Source organism: Pteronotus mesoamericanus, unplaced genomic scaffold (assembly GCF_021234165.1).
Source record: "Pteronotus mesoamericanus isolate MK-2021 breed Mesoamerican mustached bat unplaced genomic scaffold, CSHL_Meso_final contig_82, whole genome shotgun sequence".
Classification (NCBI taxonomy): domain Eukaryota; kingdom Metazoa; phylum Chordata; class Mammalia; order Chiroptera; family Mormoopidae; genus Pteronotus; species Pteronotus mesoamericanus.
The window spans coordinates 15,381,755-15,400,588 of record NW_026555265.1 but is presented as its reverse complement, the minus strand read 5'-3'; the positions used below and the strand labels follow the sequence as shown (position 1 = coordinate 15,400,588).

General features: G+C 38.6%; 1 protein-coding gene and 1 pseudogene across 1 annotated transcript in view; one reads left to right on the top strand and one right to left on the bottom strand.

Moving 5' to 3' along the window:
• Positions 1–1,708: 1,708 nt before the first annotated feature.
• ANKUB1 (ankyrin repeat and ubiquitin domain containing 1) overlaps positions 1,709–18,834 on the top strand; it is a 44,160-nt gene continuing 27,034 nt past the window's right edge. The window contains exons 1-3 of the mRNA XM_054585286.1: positions 1,709–1,798; positions 3,344–3,487; positions 13,382–13,598. Of these exons, the coding sequence (XP_054441261.1) occupies positions 1,709–1,798; positions 3,344–3,487; positions 13,382–13,598 (451 nt within the window). The remainder of the gene's footprint in view (positions 1,799–3,343; positions 3,488–13,381; positions 13,599–18,834) is intronic.
• On the bottom strand, positions 8,199–10,565 carry LOC129080008 (transmembrane protein 60-like; annotated as a pseudogene).

The following is an 18,834-nucleotide window of genomic DNA, read 5'->3' as shown; positions in this document are numbered from 1 at the left end:
AAAAGCAAAACAAACACTGTGAGGTGATGGATGTATTAACTAATATTATTATGGTAATTATTTTGATATATATATATATATTAAATCATCATGTTGTATGCCTTAAACTTATAGAGTGGTATATATCAATTATATGTTTATAAAGCTGGAAAAATTCTGTTGGAGTTTTTATTGGGATAATATTAATTTATGCACAAGTAGCTTTAGGTAAAGTCGAGTCATGGCCTCTAATCTACAGGGATCTTTTGTAAAGTTTTCACCCTTGAAGATGAGAAGGTAAGCCTTGGCAGACCCTTAATAGTCAGTTAAGAAAGAGGTTGTCTAGCTTTCCTGACAAAGCAGCTCCATCAACTAAGGGCAATTCTTTGGAGAAAAGGAACTATGAGCCTTTAGCAGTCAACAGTCATAGCAGCTTAGGGTGGGGGCAAGGTTGGAGGCTGGTCAGGACACCAAAACATCAACTACATCCCATATTAACATACTTTCTATTAAAAGGTTGACAGCATAAGAAGATAGCATTATGCTACAATATTTGAAAAATGTGAGGCAAAAAGAGTTAGCTTTGCAATGAAATTCTTTGCCCTTATGTTTTCCGTTTTCTCAGATTTCTTATAGTTGGAACTCAGGTTGGGAATCCAAACAGAATCAATCAGCAGATTAACATTTACTGAGCACCTGTCATGTGACTCATATTGTGCTAAGTGCCATCAAGAATGAAAAAAAAAATGCAAGTTGAGGATTCTGTCCTAGATCAGGTGGAATTTCAGAAAGAAGACAAGATTTACATATATGAAAGAATGATCAAACATAATAATATTAAGCCAGGTATATCATACTGGGGATTTCAAAGGAGAGTCTTAGAATGAAGTTCTACCTAAAATGCTTACTGTAGAAATTTGAATAATGGTGCTGATTATCTTTGTTCATTTATTGAGTGGAGTTTTGAAATATTTTCCACCAACAAGTTTCAGGAAACTGAAGAAAATAACAATGGTAAATTGTTCTAAAGGAGGAGGCTGAAAGAAATACGAACTATATTGTGTCGCTATTGGGCAGAGTCCATTATGCAGAGATGGAAAGGGAACACCACAGAGGCATTTCCCTACACATTCATCTCCCTGGTGCAAATGGGTATTGTTCTGTACCCCGTGGCAGGATTAGAAATACCACTGGGGAATAAGTACACAAAGTTGCTATGGAAACCAGAATGCTTCAGCTCAGAGTTATTTACAGAGAACTTTGAGGATTGTCACATTCAATAAAAGCAACTCTGTTTGGCTTCCCTCTGTGCCAGGGCATCCCAATTAAATACTATTTTGAAGGGTCCTTCAATCAGCTATATTGAATGAATATGGATTCAAGAGTCAGTGGATAGAGGTCATATCACACAAGAGTAATTTACTTGTGGCATTTTTGTATTACATGTTTAACTGTTGTTCATACTTCCTCTAACTATTGTCACATTTGCTGGTTTCTGTAATATGGGAACAAAGTGACTGTTGACTACTGCCATCAGCAGAGAAACATTTCCTCCACTACGGGACTTGTCTCTTCACATTTCGCCACTTGCCTTGGAGGGTTAGATGTAACAGCTGCCTCTGCCCATCATTTTTGCCCTTAATTGCAAATTGGAACTTTTCCAGCTACCCAACAAGATATTTGGAAAAGATTGTTTGTTTGTTTGTTTGTTTGTTTGTTTTTTGAGAAAATGAGGATTTTCATCGCCTTTGAGGGATCTTTTGAACCATTTGAAGTTTCAGCAGATGAAACTGTGGAGGCTGTCAAGTTGATGATAAAGGTATGTACTTTGTCCTTGAGCCACTAAGATATATATTAATTTTAACAGTGCAGTGAAGTTTAAACTGCACATTGGACAGAGATTTTACTATTGGATACATTGTCAGAAAACAGGGAAATAAAACTATTTCAAAATACCTTTGTTTGCTTACAAAGCGGTTTGATAAGAAGATAGGTAACTATGGAGGTGTTAGACAGGAAGGCAAAATGAGTTAGTAAATCCTCAGTAAAAAAATTGTAACTTGTCTTTATGAAATTTTTGGGTTGTGCATGGGCCATATATTATTACTATAATTCTTCATTAAAGGACAAAAATAAGACCTAACTCTAGGCTATATAAGCTGAGCATACCAGTTGTCAGATAGATGTCTTGCTTAGTGAGCAAGCAACTATAAAAAAGACAACCAATTTTGGAGCTGAAGAGAACTTTGGAGAGTTGGGCTACATCCTCATTGTGCATTTAGGGAAACTGGAGCTCAGAAAGATTGCATTTTACTAGAATAAAAAATAATTTGAGTGCAACAACTTCTTATAAACTTCTTATAAATATTAAGTCTAAAATGGGAAATAAAGACATATATTTAGGTCCTGACCATCAAATGGTATTTAACTTGGACATGATCATTTCCAGTTGCTAAGGAGCATTTATTGAATCATATTTTCATGATATTTAGTAGGTTACTGTGATCACTGAAATCTATATCTTCTAACACAGAGGCTCTTAACTCTTATGCATCATGGATCCCTTTGGCAGTCTGGGAAGTCTATGTACTCCTTCTCAAAATGTCTTCAAATGCATAAAATAAAATACATACAAAAAAAACTAGTTATATTGAAATACAGTTTTCAGACATTAAAAAACAAATTTGTGATGTAGTGATGTGGGCTTCTTTATTAACACATTAACAAGTTCTAGCAGTATATTTAATGACTATTGCAATTCAAAAGAATGATCAGTATAATATTTTGAGATATCTGCAGCAACTATAAAGTGATATGAAGATATCGATGATACCTATTGGTAAAAAAATCACAGGTACAGCCAACTACTGCTTCTTTGGTTTGTTGCTTACATGCATAATTAAAAGAAAATCTCAATTTCATTTAAAATTTTAGTTTTTTCCATCTAAATTCTATCCATAAACTTTGGGGGCAGGGTGTCTATAGACTCCAAGTTTTTTGTTTTGTTTTGTTTTGGTATTATTTATTTGTTTTTAGAGAGAAGGGAAGGGAGGAAGAGAGGGAGAGAAACATCAACGTGTGATTGCCTCTCACACACCCACTGCTGGGGACCTGGCTTGCAACACAGGCATATGCTCTGACTAGGAATCAAACCAGCGACCCTTTGGTTTGCAGGCTGGCACTCAACCCACTGAGCCACACCAGCCAGGGCAGACTCCACGTTAAGAACCCCTGTCTAATACTTCTTCCCTCTGTCCCAAAATATTTTCTAATTCTCAGTGGAAAATGTAAATAAAAGAAACTACATTGTTGGTCTAGTAATGTAGAGATGCACTGTTTTCATAATCTGCTATTGATCTTTAAGGATTATTTCCACATCCCTCTCTCTGAAGATGAACAAGGCAGGCAGTATCTGGAGCTGACGTATGCTGGAGCAGCCCTAAAGGACAGTTGGAGCCTTGCTGATGTTGGAGTATCTTTTTGTTCAACTCTCAAATGCTTTGTTAAGGTATGATGATCAGAAGGACATTTGTCCAAGATGTCTATTTCATTTTGAATAACATTGTGGATAACTCAGTGGAAGTAATTTTACAACTTAGGAAGAGGTTTCCTCTTCTTGCCTTCTTCCTTCTTCAATTTATGTTGTAAGGGGAAATAAGTTATGGAAACTACAGAGTTCCCTTTGTTTACTCCTTCTCTCACTTTCCTCCTCTATCTAACTTGTTGCCTGCCCCAGTCACCACAGAGCAACCCACAAACCAAAGTTGGAACAAGGCCAAAGGAAGGATCTAAAATACTGGTGTTGGTGGGAAAAGATTAGGTCACTCCTGTGAGTCCACAATGGATTGAGGGCAGTGGAGTAAAGAAAGGGAAGCACTTGTCATTAGCAATAAGCATGAAGGTGCAGGTTCTATAATCAAATCCAACCAGAGCAGCCATTCATGAACTAGATGTATATATAATGGATATAGACTTTTCTATTTATAAGGCCCTTAATCTGTGGTGCTTAATTTGGGGTCTATGGATGGGTTTTAAGAACTTTACAAGATGCTAAAATCACAATATATACAAAATTATATACCTGGAGATTTTCTGGATGGAGGACCTTTAGGTTTTGACAATTTTTTAAAGAGACAGATGGCCTACAGAGTTTAAGAGCTACTCTCTAGGACAGAATGTTATTCAGTACTAGCTCTTCACCCTGTATGAGAACATGAGCCTTAAGAAACTTAGTAAAACACATGTTCTCTGCTATATGAGACTCTAATTTTCTCATATTAGGCATTAAAGATTTTTTAGGGGAGCCAAAGCTAACTCTTATTGTGTTATTTTTTTTATTTTATTGATTTGGGGGGGTGAGGCAGAGAGAGAGAGACATGGGTTTGTCGTTCCACTCACTTATGCTTTTTCGGGGGTGATTCTTGTATGTGCCCTGACCAGGGATTGAACCCACAACCTTGATGTATGGGTATGACACTCTAACCAACTGAACAACCCAGCCAGAGCACTCTTTTTTAAAAACTGTTTTATTATTTGACTAAGTGGGAAGGCTATATTTAAATGAATATTCTAAAATATTTATTATTAAGTAGTAAAAACAATTTACAGAAAAATAAACACCACATAATCCTGTTTATATAAACAAAAAGACCATATCTTTATATGTCTTTAATATTTTATGAGTATATATTCACTTATTACTTTTGTATTATTGAAGAATGTTTAATCCTCAAAAAGAGAAATAAAAACCACTCTGATGTCTTCTTTTCTCTCTGACATAATACTTCTTTAAAGAGACTAAATTTCATATTATTTCTTAAATGTCTTTGCTTTGTGTCTTTAAATATAGTTACATACTGTTGTTTTGTTACTGTATAGGATAGCTCTCTAAATTTTGGTACAATTTTCCAATGCTAATAATGATTCATCTATTACAAAGATGCAAGCTGCCTTTGCACTGACCTCTAACCTTGTCTGGAGTTTAAACTGCTAATGAAAAAAAAAACAACAGAGTATAGAAGTAAATGGTTTATTATTTAAGAGAGGCAGGATATAACTGTCACAGGACTGGCCAACACAGGATTTAATTTAAAACTCTCAAGTTCCATGGAAATCTTACTGATCTTAATCTTCCCCATTTCCAGTAGAATTACACTGAGAGAATTTCTTATCACCGGGTTTGAGAAAGAAAATACTATCTTGAATCTGAAGGAAGAGAATTAGCTGCAAAAATCATAAATATTGGTTCCTATCCTAACTTATTTACTTCCTGTTCAGATTAGATGATAAAAGAAGCCTATTCCAAAAACCCATACTATTTCCTGTGCATGTATGATTAACAGTTCAAAACGGGCTTACCACAACAAAAATACCTCATGAATAATATATCCCATGCCTCATAGAATGCAGTCATACCAGCTCTATGCAGTTTGAGGTATCTTACATAACCAAAGGCTGCATTCTAAGGCATGTTATTGCTTTATTGCATAATTAGATGTCGTACCTTTCTTATGTTACTTCATGCCTTCTGAGAATCTAGGAAAGCTCGGGTCTCTTAATTTACTTTGGTACCACTTAGAAATATCAAGATGTAAACCAAAACACTTTTTGCAAAGTTTAAAAACTTGACACGTAAGCCATTTTCTTTTTAAAAAGGTGCAAGCAGATATGAAATAACCCAGAGATATTAACTGTTTTATTGTGCTTATATTTTTGTGTGGATTATAAGGTTTTGCTTGTGTGAAAAGATGGAAAGACATTAGATAAGAAGTGATCTACTCTGAATACCTTTTTAAAACAGTCAATACATTTTCCAGTTTTCCTCCATATCACACCTTCTCCTTTAATGACAATGAAGACACATTGGGAAAAGTGACTGCGGGGTGCGGGCGACATAAGAATAGTGGGGAAAGAACACTGCATGAATTTTTCCTTCTTTGGAAAAAACACCTAAAGAAACCATAAGAAATACTCTCTGTGGCAAACATCTCCAAGTTCTCTTAACACAGGAGTCAGCCCTGCTGTTCACTGTGGACGCTCTTGCATTTCACTGAGTCCCTGCAGGCCCTGGTGTGAGGCACTTCCAAGGCCCAGGAGACTGTCACCCTGCAGACATGCTGTCACATTTGCCTCCTTCATTCTAGCTTTGTTATGTGGAAACTATCACTTCATTTTGTTCATTGTTGTATCCCAGAACCTGGAATAGTAGGCTCTTCCTAAATATGTGTTGAAAAATTAGTTGAAAAAGACCTTGAGCCCTGGCTGGTGTGGCTCAGTGGATTGAGCACCGGCCTACGAACCAAAGGTTGCCGATCTAGTTCCCAGTCAGGGCACAACCTGGGTTGCAGGCGCATGGGAGATGCAACTGATCGGTGTATTTCTCGCACGTTGATGTTTCTCTCCCACTCTTTCTCTCTCCCTTCCCCTATCTCTAAAAGTAAATAAACAAAATCTTAAAAAAAGAAAAAAAAAAGACCTTGAGAGGTAAAGTATGAAAGTTAGTAAGAAGGGATGTGATTGTTATCAGAAGCAGGTATTAAAATGCATTTCAGGGTTTGGGTTCCCTCCTTTACTCCAGCATCCCTCTTTTCCCTCCACACTCAAGGCAAGGCGCACCTGCAGCTTTACCCTTTTCCCTATCCAGCATCAGGGTTCCCAGCTACAACAGCAGAAATGAACCCTGGACAATTTCAGAAAAATTGCGCCATTCACAGTCTGACGGGAAGATTGGAGAATCTGGCTCAGAAATTAGACAGCCAGAAACAATTTCTGAATTATGCCCCAGAACTTGTCCAGAAAGGCTATCATTGCAGCCACCCCAGAGCCCTTGAAGCAGGCACTGGACACAGCAGCCCGCCCTGCTGCCAGGCCAGCAAGGCTTCAGATCTGCTGCCACAGGGTGCATTCCCTCTCCATGGCTTCTGTGCCTTAACTGGCTCTTAATCCTAAGTGGGGGTGGATAGGTAGGTTAATTGGGGGCTTCCAAGTCACAAATCCACGCCCTGCTGCAAGGTGGGCTGAAAAGCAACTATCTGGCAGGTTGTGCCTTCTAAAAAAGTAAGGTGGGTACAGTCTTCCTAACGCTGCTGGTTTCCTGCCTTCTGTCACCACACTTCCACAATCCCATGGAAGGCAGTGCTGGGTTAAAACTTAGTTATTCTTTTCTGGAAGCCTTGGAATGCTGTTTTAATGGCAAGAGATTAGGTTAATTGTGGTACCATTGAGTAGATGTCTATCAGACAAGCTGAAAATGTTTGAGCTGTATTAGTTGGTCTAAAATTGATTCAAAATAATACACATTTTAGCTTTTGAAGGGCATTATTAATGCACAAAAACCAAAATTCAGGAGATATATCATATGTGAATTTAGGTTTTAGATATACTTTTACTCACAAAAACATGTATAAATATGCTTCTTTTTATTTTTGTTTATTTATTTGTATTTTTATTGTATATTTTTCCATTACCATTTATCCCCCTTTTACCTTTTTCCACCTCCACCCACCCTAAACATGCTTTAAAATGTATACTTTATAAGTGAAAATACGTTCTAAAAAATGGCTATCTCTTCTAAGATGAGACACAAAAAATAGTATATAAAGACTTTGGTGAAGAAAGGTATCATAGTTCAGTGTCCTAGACATCCAGTCTAATCTCTCCAAGATGGCTATTATACCAAGAGAAAAGTTTAAAGTTTATGAGGTTTGGGTATTTACAAAGACATCTCTACTTGAATTCATTCAGTTCAACAAAAACAAGCATTCTTTCCTCTTTTGATCTACTCTGGAATAGTTGGGGCAAGTTTCTGCTTATTTGGTCCTGCAACTCCAAGATATCAAAATATAAAAAAGATACAGCAGTGTTCAAAATTTACATTAACTCTCTTCTTACCATCTGTTTCTCTTTAACTTTGCCTATTTTATTGTTAATGCAAATGCATGTATTTATAGTAAATTGCATTTCTTTTTGTGTTATTAAAACCCAAAGCAAACTTTATTTAAATAGGGACAATAAGGATATTAATAACTCAAATATTGAGTAATTAAGCTTTGGGTTGATGGGAAGTCCATGATACACCAAGACTACTTTATGGAAGCAGTATAAAACTACATTTAGTGTTTTTCTCAGTTGTTGGATGGTATTCTTGAAGCTTGCAAAGATTCAGATGCTTTAAAGACACCTTGTTGAACAGCAATGAAATAAGATGATGTCCTTAGAAGTCAGTCTCTCCCCCCAAAAAAGATGTTATAGCCAATCTTTGTCAAAACCCCTGCCAGTAAGGAATGAAAACAGGACAGATTTGTGCTAGTGAACTGTTCCAGTCTAGCATAAGGTGCAAGGGAGAAGGTTAATTTTAGTAACGTTGCAATGAAGTACCAGTTATTATTTTTTTTAATATTGTGTGATCCATGTCCAGGGTCAAAGTCAGATTTATATGGCCCAGCCATTTTCACAATCAGGATGATCAAAAAAGCGACTCCCAGCCAAGATGAAAGCGTAGGTAGATACACTTTGCCTCCTCGCACACCAAAAGAAGGACAAGAAATTTAAAACAAAAACAATGAGAACTGCCAGAAAATATAACTGTATGGAAGTCCAACACCCAGGAATTAAAGAATAAATGTTCATCCAGACTTCTAGGAGGGACTGAGAAGGGCAGCTGGGGTGGAGAGGACACATGGCAAGGCTGCAAATGGAGGACCAGGTGGGCTAGATGGCAATTGACAGTCCAACATTTGTGTGCAGATAAACTGGGAGGAACAACTGGGGAGCAAGACAGACTGCAACCCAGGCTTCCAGGGTATCAGGGTTCCAGCACAGGAAAAGAAAGCCTCAAAACCTCTGGCTGTAAAAATCTGTGGGGGTTGCAGTGGGAGGAGAACTCCCAGCCTCACAGGAGTGTTCGTTATAGAAACCCACATGGTCCCAGAATGTATACAAACCCACCCACCTGGGAATCAGCATCAGAAGGGCCCAATTTACTTGTGGGTAGCAGGGGAAGTGACTGAATGCTGGCAGAGAGCCAAGCAAATGACATTGTTCCCTCTCTGACCCTTCTCTTACATACAGTGCCACAACGCAGTGACATGGGTTGCTCCACCCTGATGAATACCTAAGACTCTGCCCCTTACAACACAACAGGTGCACAGAGACAAAGAAATATGGCTCAAATTAAAGAACATATCAAAACTCAAAAAAAAAGAACTAAGGGACAAAAAGATAGCCAATCTATCAGATGCATAGTTCAAAAAACTGGTAATCAGCATGCTCACAGAAATGGTTGGGTATGGTCACAAAATGGAGGTAAAAGTGAAGGCCATGCAAAGTGAAATAAAGAAAAATAAACAGAAAACCAACAGTGAAGGGAAAGAAACCAGGACTCAAATCAACAATATGGAGCAGAAGAAAGAAATAAACATCCAACTGGAACAGAATGAAGAAACAAGAATTCAAAAAAATGAGGAGAGGCATAGGAACCTCTGGGACAACTTTAAACATTCCAACATCTGAATCATTGGGGTGCCAGAGGAGAAAAGAAAAAGCAAGAAATTGAAAAATTATTTTAAAAAAATATTGAAGGAGAACTTCCCCAATCTGGCTAAGGAAATACACTTCCAAGAACTCCAGGAAACTCAAGAGAGTCCCAAAGAAGTTGGACCCAAGGAAGCACACACCAAAGCACATCATAATTACATTACCCAAGATTAAAGATAAGGAGAGAATCTTAAAAGCAGCAAGAGAAAAGGAGACAGTTACCTACAAAGGAGTTCTCATAAGACTATCAGCTCATTTTTCAAAAGAAACCTTGAAGGCAAGAAGGGCTTGGCAAGAAGTATTCGAAGTCATGAAAAGTAAGGACCTACATCCAAGGTTACTCTATCCAGCAAAGCTATCATTTAGAATGGAAGGGCAGATAAAGTGCTTCCCAGATAAGGTCATGGTAAAGGAGTTCATCATTAGCAATCCCTTATTATATGAAATGTTAAAGGGACTTATCTAAGAAAAAGAAGATCAAAACTATGAACAGTAAAATGACAACAAACTCACAACTATGAACAACTAAACCTAAAAAAAACAAAGAAAGAAACTAAGCAAACAAGTAAAACAGGAACAGAATCACAGAAATGGAGATTGCATGGAAGGTTATCAGCAGGGACCAGGGATGTGGGAGAAGTGGGGGAAAGGTACAGAGAATAAGAAGCATGAATGGTAGGAACAAAATAGATGGGGAGGTTGAGAATAGTATAGGAAATGGAGAAGCCAAAGAGCTTATATGTAATTCCCATGCACATAAACTAAGCGGCAGGGGGGGGGGGGGGGGAGGGCGGGTGTGCAATGCTGGTGGAGGGTGCAGGGTGGAAGGGGAATAAAGGGAAGAAAAAAATGGGACAAATGTAATAGCATAATCAATAAAATATACTTTAAAAAAAAAGGATGACCAGAAAAGTATCAGATATCCAAACTGGAATAAATATGAAAAATCAGCTCCAAGGTGCCTTCTCATCCAGTTTCTATACCAACATGATCAAGAAGAGTAATGTGAAAAGCCAGACAAGTAGTACTCTATGAGCCAAGGATATTACCATTTAAACAGATTAAAAAGGCTGCTGCAGAGTCCAAAAATGGGAATATACCTTGTTTACTTAGCTAGCAGATGTTTCATACTGCCGTATGAAAAGCAGGTGCTTTTGCTTCCAGGAAAGCTTTTTCTGTGCTGGTCTCCTCTCCTGGACAAAGGCTGTCACAGTGGGACGTGGGACTCAACTGGCAGTGCCACTGGTCCAAGAGCCAAAAGGGGCGCCAACATCAGGAAATTCTCCAGTTTTGATCCTTGGCCTTTTCCACACTTTTTCCCCATTGAACACAGAACCTGTCACATGATAATCAAGAAAAAGAGTTCAGCTCTGCCTTTCGAAATGACTGTGGTAGAGTGAATCACATTTGTTTTTTGAAGACAAAAGTGGAATTATTCCCACAAAGTGTATCTATGTATTTGTTTTTATTAAAAAGTAGGAAACTTGGCATACTTCCTACCATGTTGTCTCAGTTTGTAAAGGGGAAAATCTAATTTTATGTATGTCCAAGAATGATTTGTCCATATGGTTTTTATTTAATAGCATCTGGCTTCCTTGGGTATAACTACCAGTGTTCCCTTATTCTGAATATTTGGGAAGGGATATCATATAGATGGATAGATTACTTCTCTTATATAGATGAGTTAGCAAATTGCTATTAATCAGCATCTACCTGCTCCCCCTCCAAATAACCAATGTGAAGAATTGTCTCTAACCCATGCAACTTATTAGAACTTAAAATGTATTAACCACAAAAACAAGGTTTATAAAATGGTGGATACAGAGAGTTAAAGTAGTGTACTAAGAAATATGTTCCATATACATTATGAATTGAATGGGCCTAAGAAGTTCTTGGTTGCCAAAAAAAAAAAAAAGTTCTGTATGTATTAATTTTCTTGAAACTTAAGAACTTAAGAACCTGGTTTCATTAATAATTAATAATATTTCCTTCCTTGCACTCTTGATTTTCACTTAAAGATTGTCAGATATTTTGCAATTTTCCCTTGTATTAGGGCTATTTGTATACTTGAGTTATCAATATTTATTTTTACATATATAAAAATATATGGTTATTTGTATTCTGAGAAGCACCTTTCAAACTTACTTTTCTAACATTGTAGAGTAGATGATTAGCTGTTAAGAGTAACATGGGCCTTTATCCCTTTAATTCTAAACATAAACTAGTACCCATACAAAGGGCTGAAGGAAAATCAGAGTAATCATAATAGAAATAAGCAATTATATCAAATATAGTTTTCCTCTTTTAGCCTTTTATTCAGTTTTTTAAACTTTATTAAATTTATTGGGGTGACATTGGTTAATAAAATTATATAGGTTTCAAGTGTACAGTTCTATAGTATTATTCAGTTTTGATAAGAATTTCTTCCTGCCCATAAATATCACAAGGATTGGGATGAGTACATCCTTGCTCTGACACAGCCACAGGAAAGCAGGAGCATGGTGAAAGGGGAAAGGTGAACCCAACATCCTTTGAATTTGTACTGAGTGGATTTATGAAAAGCTATGAGAAAGATTGTTGCAAACACCCTAGACTCAGGGAGCAGCTCAGCGTGCTGGATGGCTGATGCTCAGGGGAAGACAGCTGGAACCTGCTCCTAATGATGTGAGTCACTAAAATGGATCCTAGATTAAAGCATTGCAGCCTAAACTTTTATCAATAACATTACTCCTTAAAGGTTCCTTCAAAGAGATCTAATGCTGATTACATTATGCCAAAGTTTTATCTGGGAGGTGGGGAATCCATTTAATGCATTATAAGCCTGAAGCAGAGAGGGGCCCCCGGAGAAACCAGAGGGGAATTTTGTTGGGAGAGGGAGAGGGCTAGAAACAAGGGAAGGACAAGAAAGCAGTTACTGCAGGAGCGGGACCGTCTTGAGGAATCTGGAGGCCAGTTCCTGGCTTCCCGGTTTCGCTCAAAGCCCCTCCCTGAGAGGTGGGTTACCAGGGCACTCAGTGGGGGCTCTGTGCACTCATATCTGCCAAGCCGACCCGCAAGGCGTTGAAGAAAAGCGTGATTGACCTGAATCTACTAAAGAGGAAGTAAAGCCAGTTTCATTTTTTTGTTGTTAGAAGTGGAAATGTTAATAATCTTTCCCTCCCTCCCACTTTCCCATTTTCCTCATTTTCTGTCTTTTCAGTTTTGGTTTGACCTGGTTTAACTGTTGCTAGCAGAAGGTTTAATCCTTTCCCCAAATTTTCTGTCTCAACTCTTTCAGATATTTCAGTTCCACTTGCTTTCCTTTTAAGATTACAAAATAAAAGGAACAAAGGGGACTTTTTTCACTTACATTTAGTACTTCCTTTTTAAAATAATAAATCTAAATGCACATTTTTTAAGGTCGAATGATACAGACAATGAAGAGCATAAAATGATAAGCAAAATTCCTCTCACAACCTGAACTCAGTTCCATTCCCCAAGAGAAACCCTCACAGAAAGGATTTTTTTTTTTAAGTGAAGGTTCAGAATACATAGCACTTCCAAATAAAAGTGCAGCATGATAGAGGAGTTGTTTTGAAACTAACACAGCATGAATATGTTATCAACACTGTGTATCTGGGTCTGTAGACTAGAAAGTAAGAAGGCTCTTGAAGCTCTGTCAAGACTCCCTCACTTCACTCAAAGCAGGAGGACTCATTGATATCCTCTGACAGTAGAGCAAGACTCAGACCGGAACTCAGGGGAGTTAACTGACCTTTGCTTTCATCCTTAGCTAGAGGCACCCAGAGCCACCTTTCAAAATATGTGTCCCTGACCCAACCTCCAGACGGTGATTATCTCTGAGTTCCCTCCTTTTCTCTCCCTGCAGAAAGAAGATAAGCCCACTCTCCACGTGTTCAATGCTGTTACCCAAGAGACGATGCCTATAATGGAGAGCACTTCCCTTTTTGGTAAAAAAGTGTCTGAGCTGAGAACACTGATATCTTTTAGATGTGGCTTCCCCGTGAGTGTCTTCTGTCTCCGGACCCCAAGCGGATTGGAGATGTACGACTGCAACACCCTCAGAGACTATCAGACTGACATCGGTACTGCCCTCTATACTTGATACCAGCTACTACTCAGCACTAGGGTTCTTTGAGACCAGATTCACAACAAATGGAGGAGTTGTTTCTAAACTAAAGCCTCAATAAGCATGGTGTGAATGTAGATTAGCAACAACTCTCTTTAGTGTCTGGCTCTGCAGACTAAGACACAAAAAAGGTCTCACAGCCCTGCCATGTCTTGTTCTCTTTACTCAGAGCAAGAGGACTTAATGTTGTCAAGATGGAAGAGCAAGTTTATAGCTTCCTTTTTCAAATATATCTCAAGCATATACAAAAGCAAGTTCAAGTACATATTCTCTTTCCTCTTTTCAACACAAGTGGTAGCATGTGATAAACATTGTTCTGAGTTTTGCTTTATGCAATCTCATTTAAAAATATTGTTGGTTTTATTAAACAATCTTCTAAACAGGGTGAGGTCAGTACTATGCAGGCCAAACAGCTGCTTCAGTGAGCTGGCCTTTACCGTTCATGGCAAATGCAACCTCCCTTTAAACACTGTACTTCCAGCCATGTACCAGTGAAACAAAGGCAGATGGACTGTCAGGTTTTCTTTAGCCATACTGGAAATGGTTCAAACCTTATAGAGGTTTTTCCTTGAGGTGAATGGGCCTTTGCTAACAATTGGCACATTTTTAGGTAATGTTTTGCTGTAACATTTGTTGCAATGGAATTTGAGTTCAGCCAATGTACAATAGGGCTTTGTAGATATTCTTGAGTTAAGCAGTTTTGCTTTATATAAATGCTAAATTTACATTTATTGTTACTCCTTTCATATTTGCTTATTCTTTTGTTATTTTTAATTGAGGCTCTCAAAACTTTGTCATAAATTATTCCTGTTATTTTTCATATTTATTATTGCTGTAATTTAATATAGTGCTTATTTGACTTTTCCAAAATTTGCAGTTTAATATACTCTGAATACTGGTAAATAAAACTTGCTTTCTGCAGTCCATTAATATAAAAAATGGAAATTTATTTTTCCCAAATTGTTTATAGTTCTAACTAAATTTACTCCTGGGTCAGAGCATGCTTTTCCAGTATAAACAATTTCTTTTCTATTTTAAAATAATTTTTTCTTTTTCAATTACAGTTGACATACAATACTATATTAGTTTCAGGTGTACAACCCAGTCATTAGACAATATGTAACTTACTAAGTGATCGTTCCAGTAAAGCTAGTACCCATCTGACATCATACGCAGTTATTGCAATATTATTGACTATATTCCTTATGCTGTACTTTTCATCCCCATGACAATTCTGTTACTACCAATTTGTACTTCTTAATCCCTTCACCTTTTTTACTTATACCCTCTATTCCCCTCCTACCTGGCAACATCAAAATGTTCTCTGTGTCTGTGAGTCTCTTTCTGTTCTGCTTGTTCCTTTATTTTGTTTTTTAGATGCAATTGTTGATAAATATGATTTATTACCATTTTGTTGTTCATATATTTTATTTTTTTTAAAGAAGACCCTTCCATATTTTACATAATACTGGTTTGGTGGCGATGAACTCCTTTAGCTTTTTCTTGTCTGGGAAGCTCATGATCCATCTTTTGATTCTAAGTGATAGCTTTGCTGGGTAGAGTAATGTTGGTTGTAGGTCCTTGCTTTTCATCCCTTTGAATATTTTATGCTAATCCCTTCTGCCCTGAAAAATTTCTGTTGAAAAATCAGCGGACAGTCTTATGAGAGCTCCCTTGTAGGTCACTGACTGGTTTTCTCTTGCTGTTTTTAAGATTCTCTCTTTGTCTTCAACTTTTATTATTTTCATTATGATGTGTCTCAGTGGGGACCTCTTTGGATTCATCTTGTCTGGGACCCTGCACTTCCTATACTTGTATGTCTACTTTCTTCACCAGGTCAGGGAAGTTTTCCATCATTATTTTTTCACATAGATTTTCAATTCCATGCTCTCTCTCTCTCTTCTCTTTCTGGCATCTCCATGATGCAACTGTTGGTACACTTGAAATTGTCCCATAGGCTCCTTGAAGTAGCTTCATTTTTTAAAATTCTTCTTCCTTTTTGCTTTTTGTGATTGGGTGTTTTTTGCTTCCCTATATTCCACATCACTGATTTGATTCTCAGCTTCATATACTCTGCTGTTGATTCCCTGTAAATTAGTCTTCATTTCTGACTGGTTCTTTTTTACGTTTCTATGTTCTTTTTCATGCTGTTTAAGTTCTCACTAAGTTCCTTGGGCATCCTTATAACCATTGTTTTGAACTTTGTTTCTGGTAGTTCGCTTGCCTCCATTTCATTTAACTCTTTTTCTGGAGATTTCTCCTGTTCTTTCATTTAGGATCTGTTTCTTTGTTTCTGCATTTTGGCTGCTTTCCTATGTTTGTTTCTATGTATTAGGTTGAGCTGCTACTTCTCCTGGTCTTGGTAGAGTGGCCTTGTGTAGCAGGTGTCCTGTAGGATCCAGTGGCACAGCTTCCCTGATCACCCAAACTGAGTGCTTCAGGTGTGCTGTTCCCCTCACCTCCATGTTGGTTGTGTACACCCTCCTGTTGTAATTGAGCTTTGACTGCTGTTGACACCTCAATCGGTGGGATTTACCCCTAGGCTGATCAACTGCAAGGACTGGCTGCAGCCACCGTGGAGGGTCAGATGTGCAGGGGCCTAATCCATAAAACATGACTCACTTCAGCAGGGCTTTGGTGCCCACCGAGTCTGCCCCTTGAGTGTATCACTTATGGAGGTGGTTTGGTGGTGCTTCGATGTGGTTTGAAGCTGTCTGCCAGCTGTACTGGCTCTAGGGCCTCCTGGGAGGAACGGGTTAAGGTCAGCCATCACCTTCGTCCTGCCCAGGGCTACCTGGCATGAGTTACAAAGCAATCTGCAGATGGCTGCTACTTGTACTGGGCTTGGAGGTGTTCAGGCAAGGCCAAGCTGCAAGCCAAGGCTGGCTCTGCTAGTGCTAAACCTGGGGCCACTTAGTGAGAGGTACTTTCACACCAAGACCAGATGCTACTTATTTGCAATTTATGAACCTTTGAGAGATTTTAGGGAAATCTTCAGCAGGAGCCTAGACAGGCAGTTTGTATGGAAAAGCCACTGGAAACAGTTTGGGTGGGCCCACAAGTTGTGTGGGGCAGGGGTCTTAGGGAATCGCAAGGGCAGGGTGAGCAGTGTTAGGTTCAAGGACACTCAGATACTGTGCCCGTCTGCCAGCCTTGTGTGTGTATGTGTTGGGGGCGGGGAAGGTGTCTCAGAAAAGGAACAATGGCCTCTGCCAGCACTTTCTTCTGGCAGAAAGCGCCCCTCCATCTCTTGCCCTGATGCCAGAGAATTTAAGTCCTCTCTGCATATCCCTGGTGCTCTGGTACTCCAGGAGCCTCTTCTTTCCTCAGCCACACTCCCTGCTGGACTGGTTTTTACAGCCAAAAATTATGGGTGCTTCTCTTCCTAATACTGAAATCCTGGGCTAGGAGGCCTGGTGTGGGGCTGGGACACCTCGGTCCTCCGGGGCGAACTCCACAGCTGAGATATCCCTCCCAATATTGATCAACCACACATGGTTGTGAGATCAGTCTGTTTTATGTATCCACCCCTCCTACCAGCCTTGATGTGGCTTCTTCTTTAAAGTCCTATTTGTAGGACCTTCATTCATCTAGATTTCAGGTGGTGGTTCTAAATGATGGTTGTTCTGTAGTTTAATTACAATTTTGGTGTGGTAACTGGCACTTTTAATGATCCCAGTATTAAGAAATTCCACTGGCAATGGATGAGACAAATATGAGAAATTCAGAAACAGGAGACTGAACGTCATGATGGATAACATTAAAGAAGAGGGAGATACCAAGTTTCTGCCACTAGGACAGTGGTGTTGAACTTGGGAAAAGAAATTTATGTTTTGGGTCCTAAATTTTAGATATAAGGAAACTCAGAGAGTATGGGGTTTTTTTTTCCTGCAATTTACTCAGCTAGTTAGTGGCCAAGCTGTAAGTAAAACTTCACAACAAACGTGGAGCTAGGGCTTGAACGATGGCTGGGTTAGCAGATATTGCTCCATGTCCTGCCCATGGAGTTGTGGGTCATGATCTATGAGGGGTGCCTTCCTTAGGGAGTAAATAGAGTGGAACATGTCAAGGGCCAAAGGCTAGTGCTAAGGACACCCTTAAGTTAGGGCAAGTAGACAGAAGAGGAGTCTGGAAATGAGACACAGAAAACTGTCAGAGTTGACAGAAGAATTGGAACTTTACATTGTTACATATGATAAAAAAGAGACAATGTTCAGGATGCCAAAGAAGGCCCAAAACAATGTCTAAGAAAAAAACTATTGATTTGGCTTAAATGTCATAGGTGAACTCAGAGAGAATGCTTTCAATAAAGTGGATGGAGAGACAGTAATATTGCAGCAGTAATAAAGAAGATAGTAATAAGGAGATTAAGGGACTTTATTGGTGGTAGAATATTTAATGATTAACTTACCAAGAATTTATCAAAGCTAAACATCCCCTAATTGTGATATTGTGATTTGAGGTTTGGTGACACATTATATAGGCACACACACAAGACACACACATACACACCTTTTCTTATATCAACCTATAAGGGATAGATGTTCATTTTAGCCCATTTCTAGCTCCTAAATCTCCTCCTGGCCCACACTTTCTCCTTGCTTATCTATGTCCTTGCCTCCTTGTTATTTTGTCTATATTTTATATATCCTTTTACAAACTGACATTAATCCTTTTTAGAACAAGGTATGTCTAAATAAATGAGTGAATAAATGAATGCCTTTTCTTTACAGGGTGATGCCATTGGTACTTTCCACTGTAAATGCCTCATGGCTTATATTCATGGCCAGCCTGAACACAGTGCATCCGAGAGACTATTCCAGGAACAGACTCCAGTCAGCTCAGACCTGGAAATCTGGGCTGGCTCCTAGGTCTCTCTCCCTCTCCTTGGCCCCTCTACTAGGCTCCCGCAGGCCCCTTGGAGACCTACAGTGCCATTTTAATTCCTTTTACAGATGAGGCTCAGTGAAGTTAACTGACTCGCTAAAGGTCATATTGCTGATAAATTGTAATCATAGAGTCAAGCTGGCATTGTTCCCAACAGTTTATACTGCCAATCCAGCATCCTTTATGTTTAGCTACTTTTATTGGTGTTTTTTTTTTCTGATCGATGTTTTGTTTCTCATTAGGAGAAACCCAAATCAGAGAAATGGTTTCTGCATTCAAGAATAAAAAGCCCAAGTCACATAGAC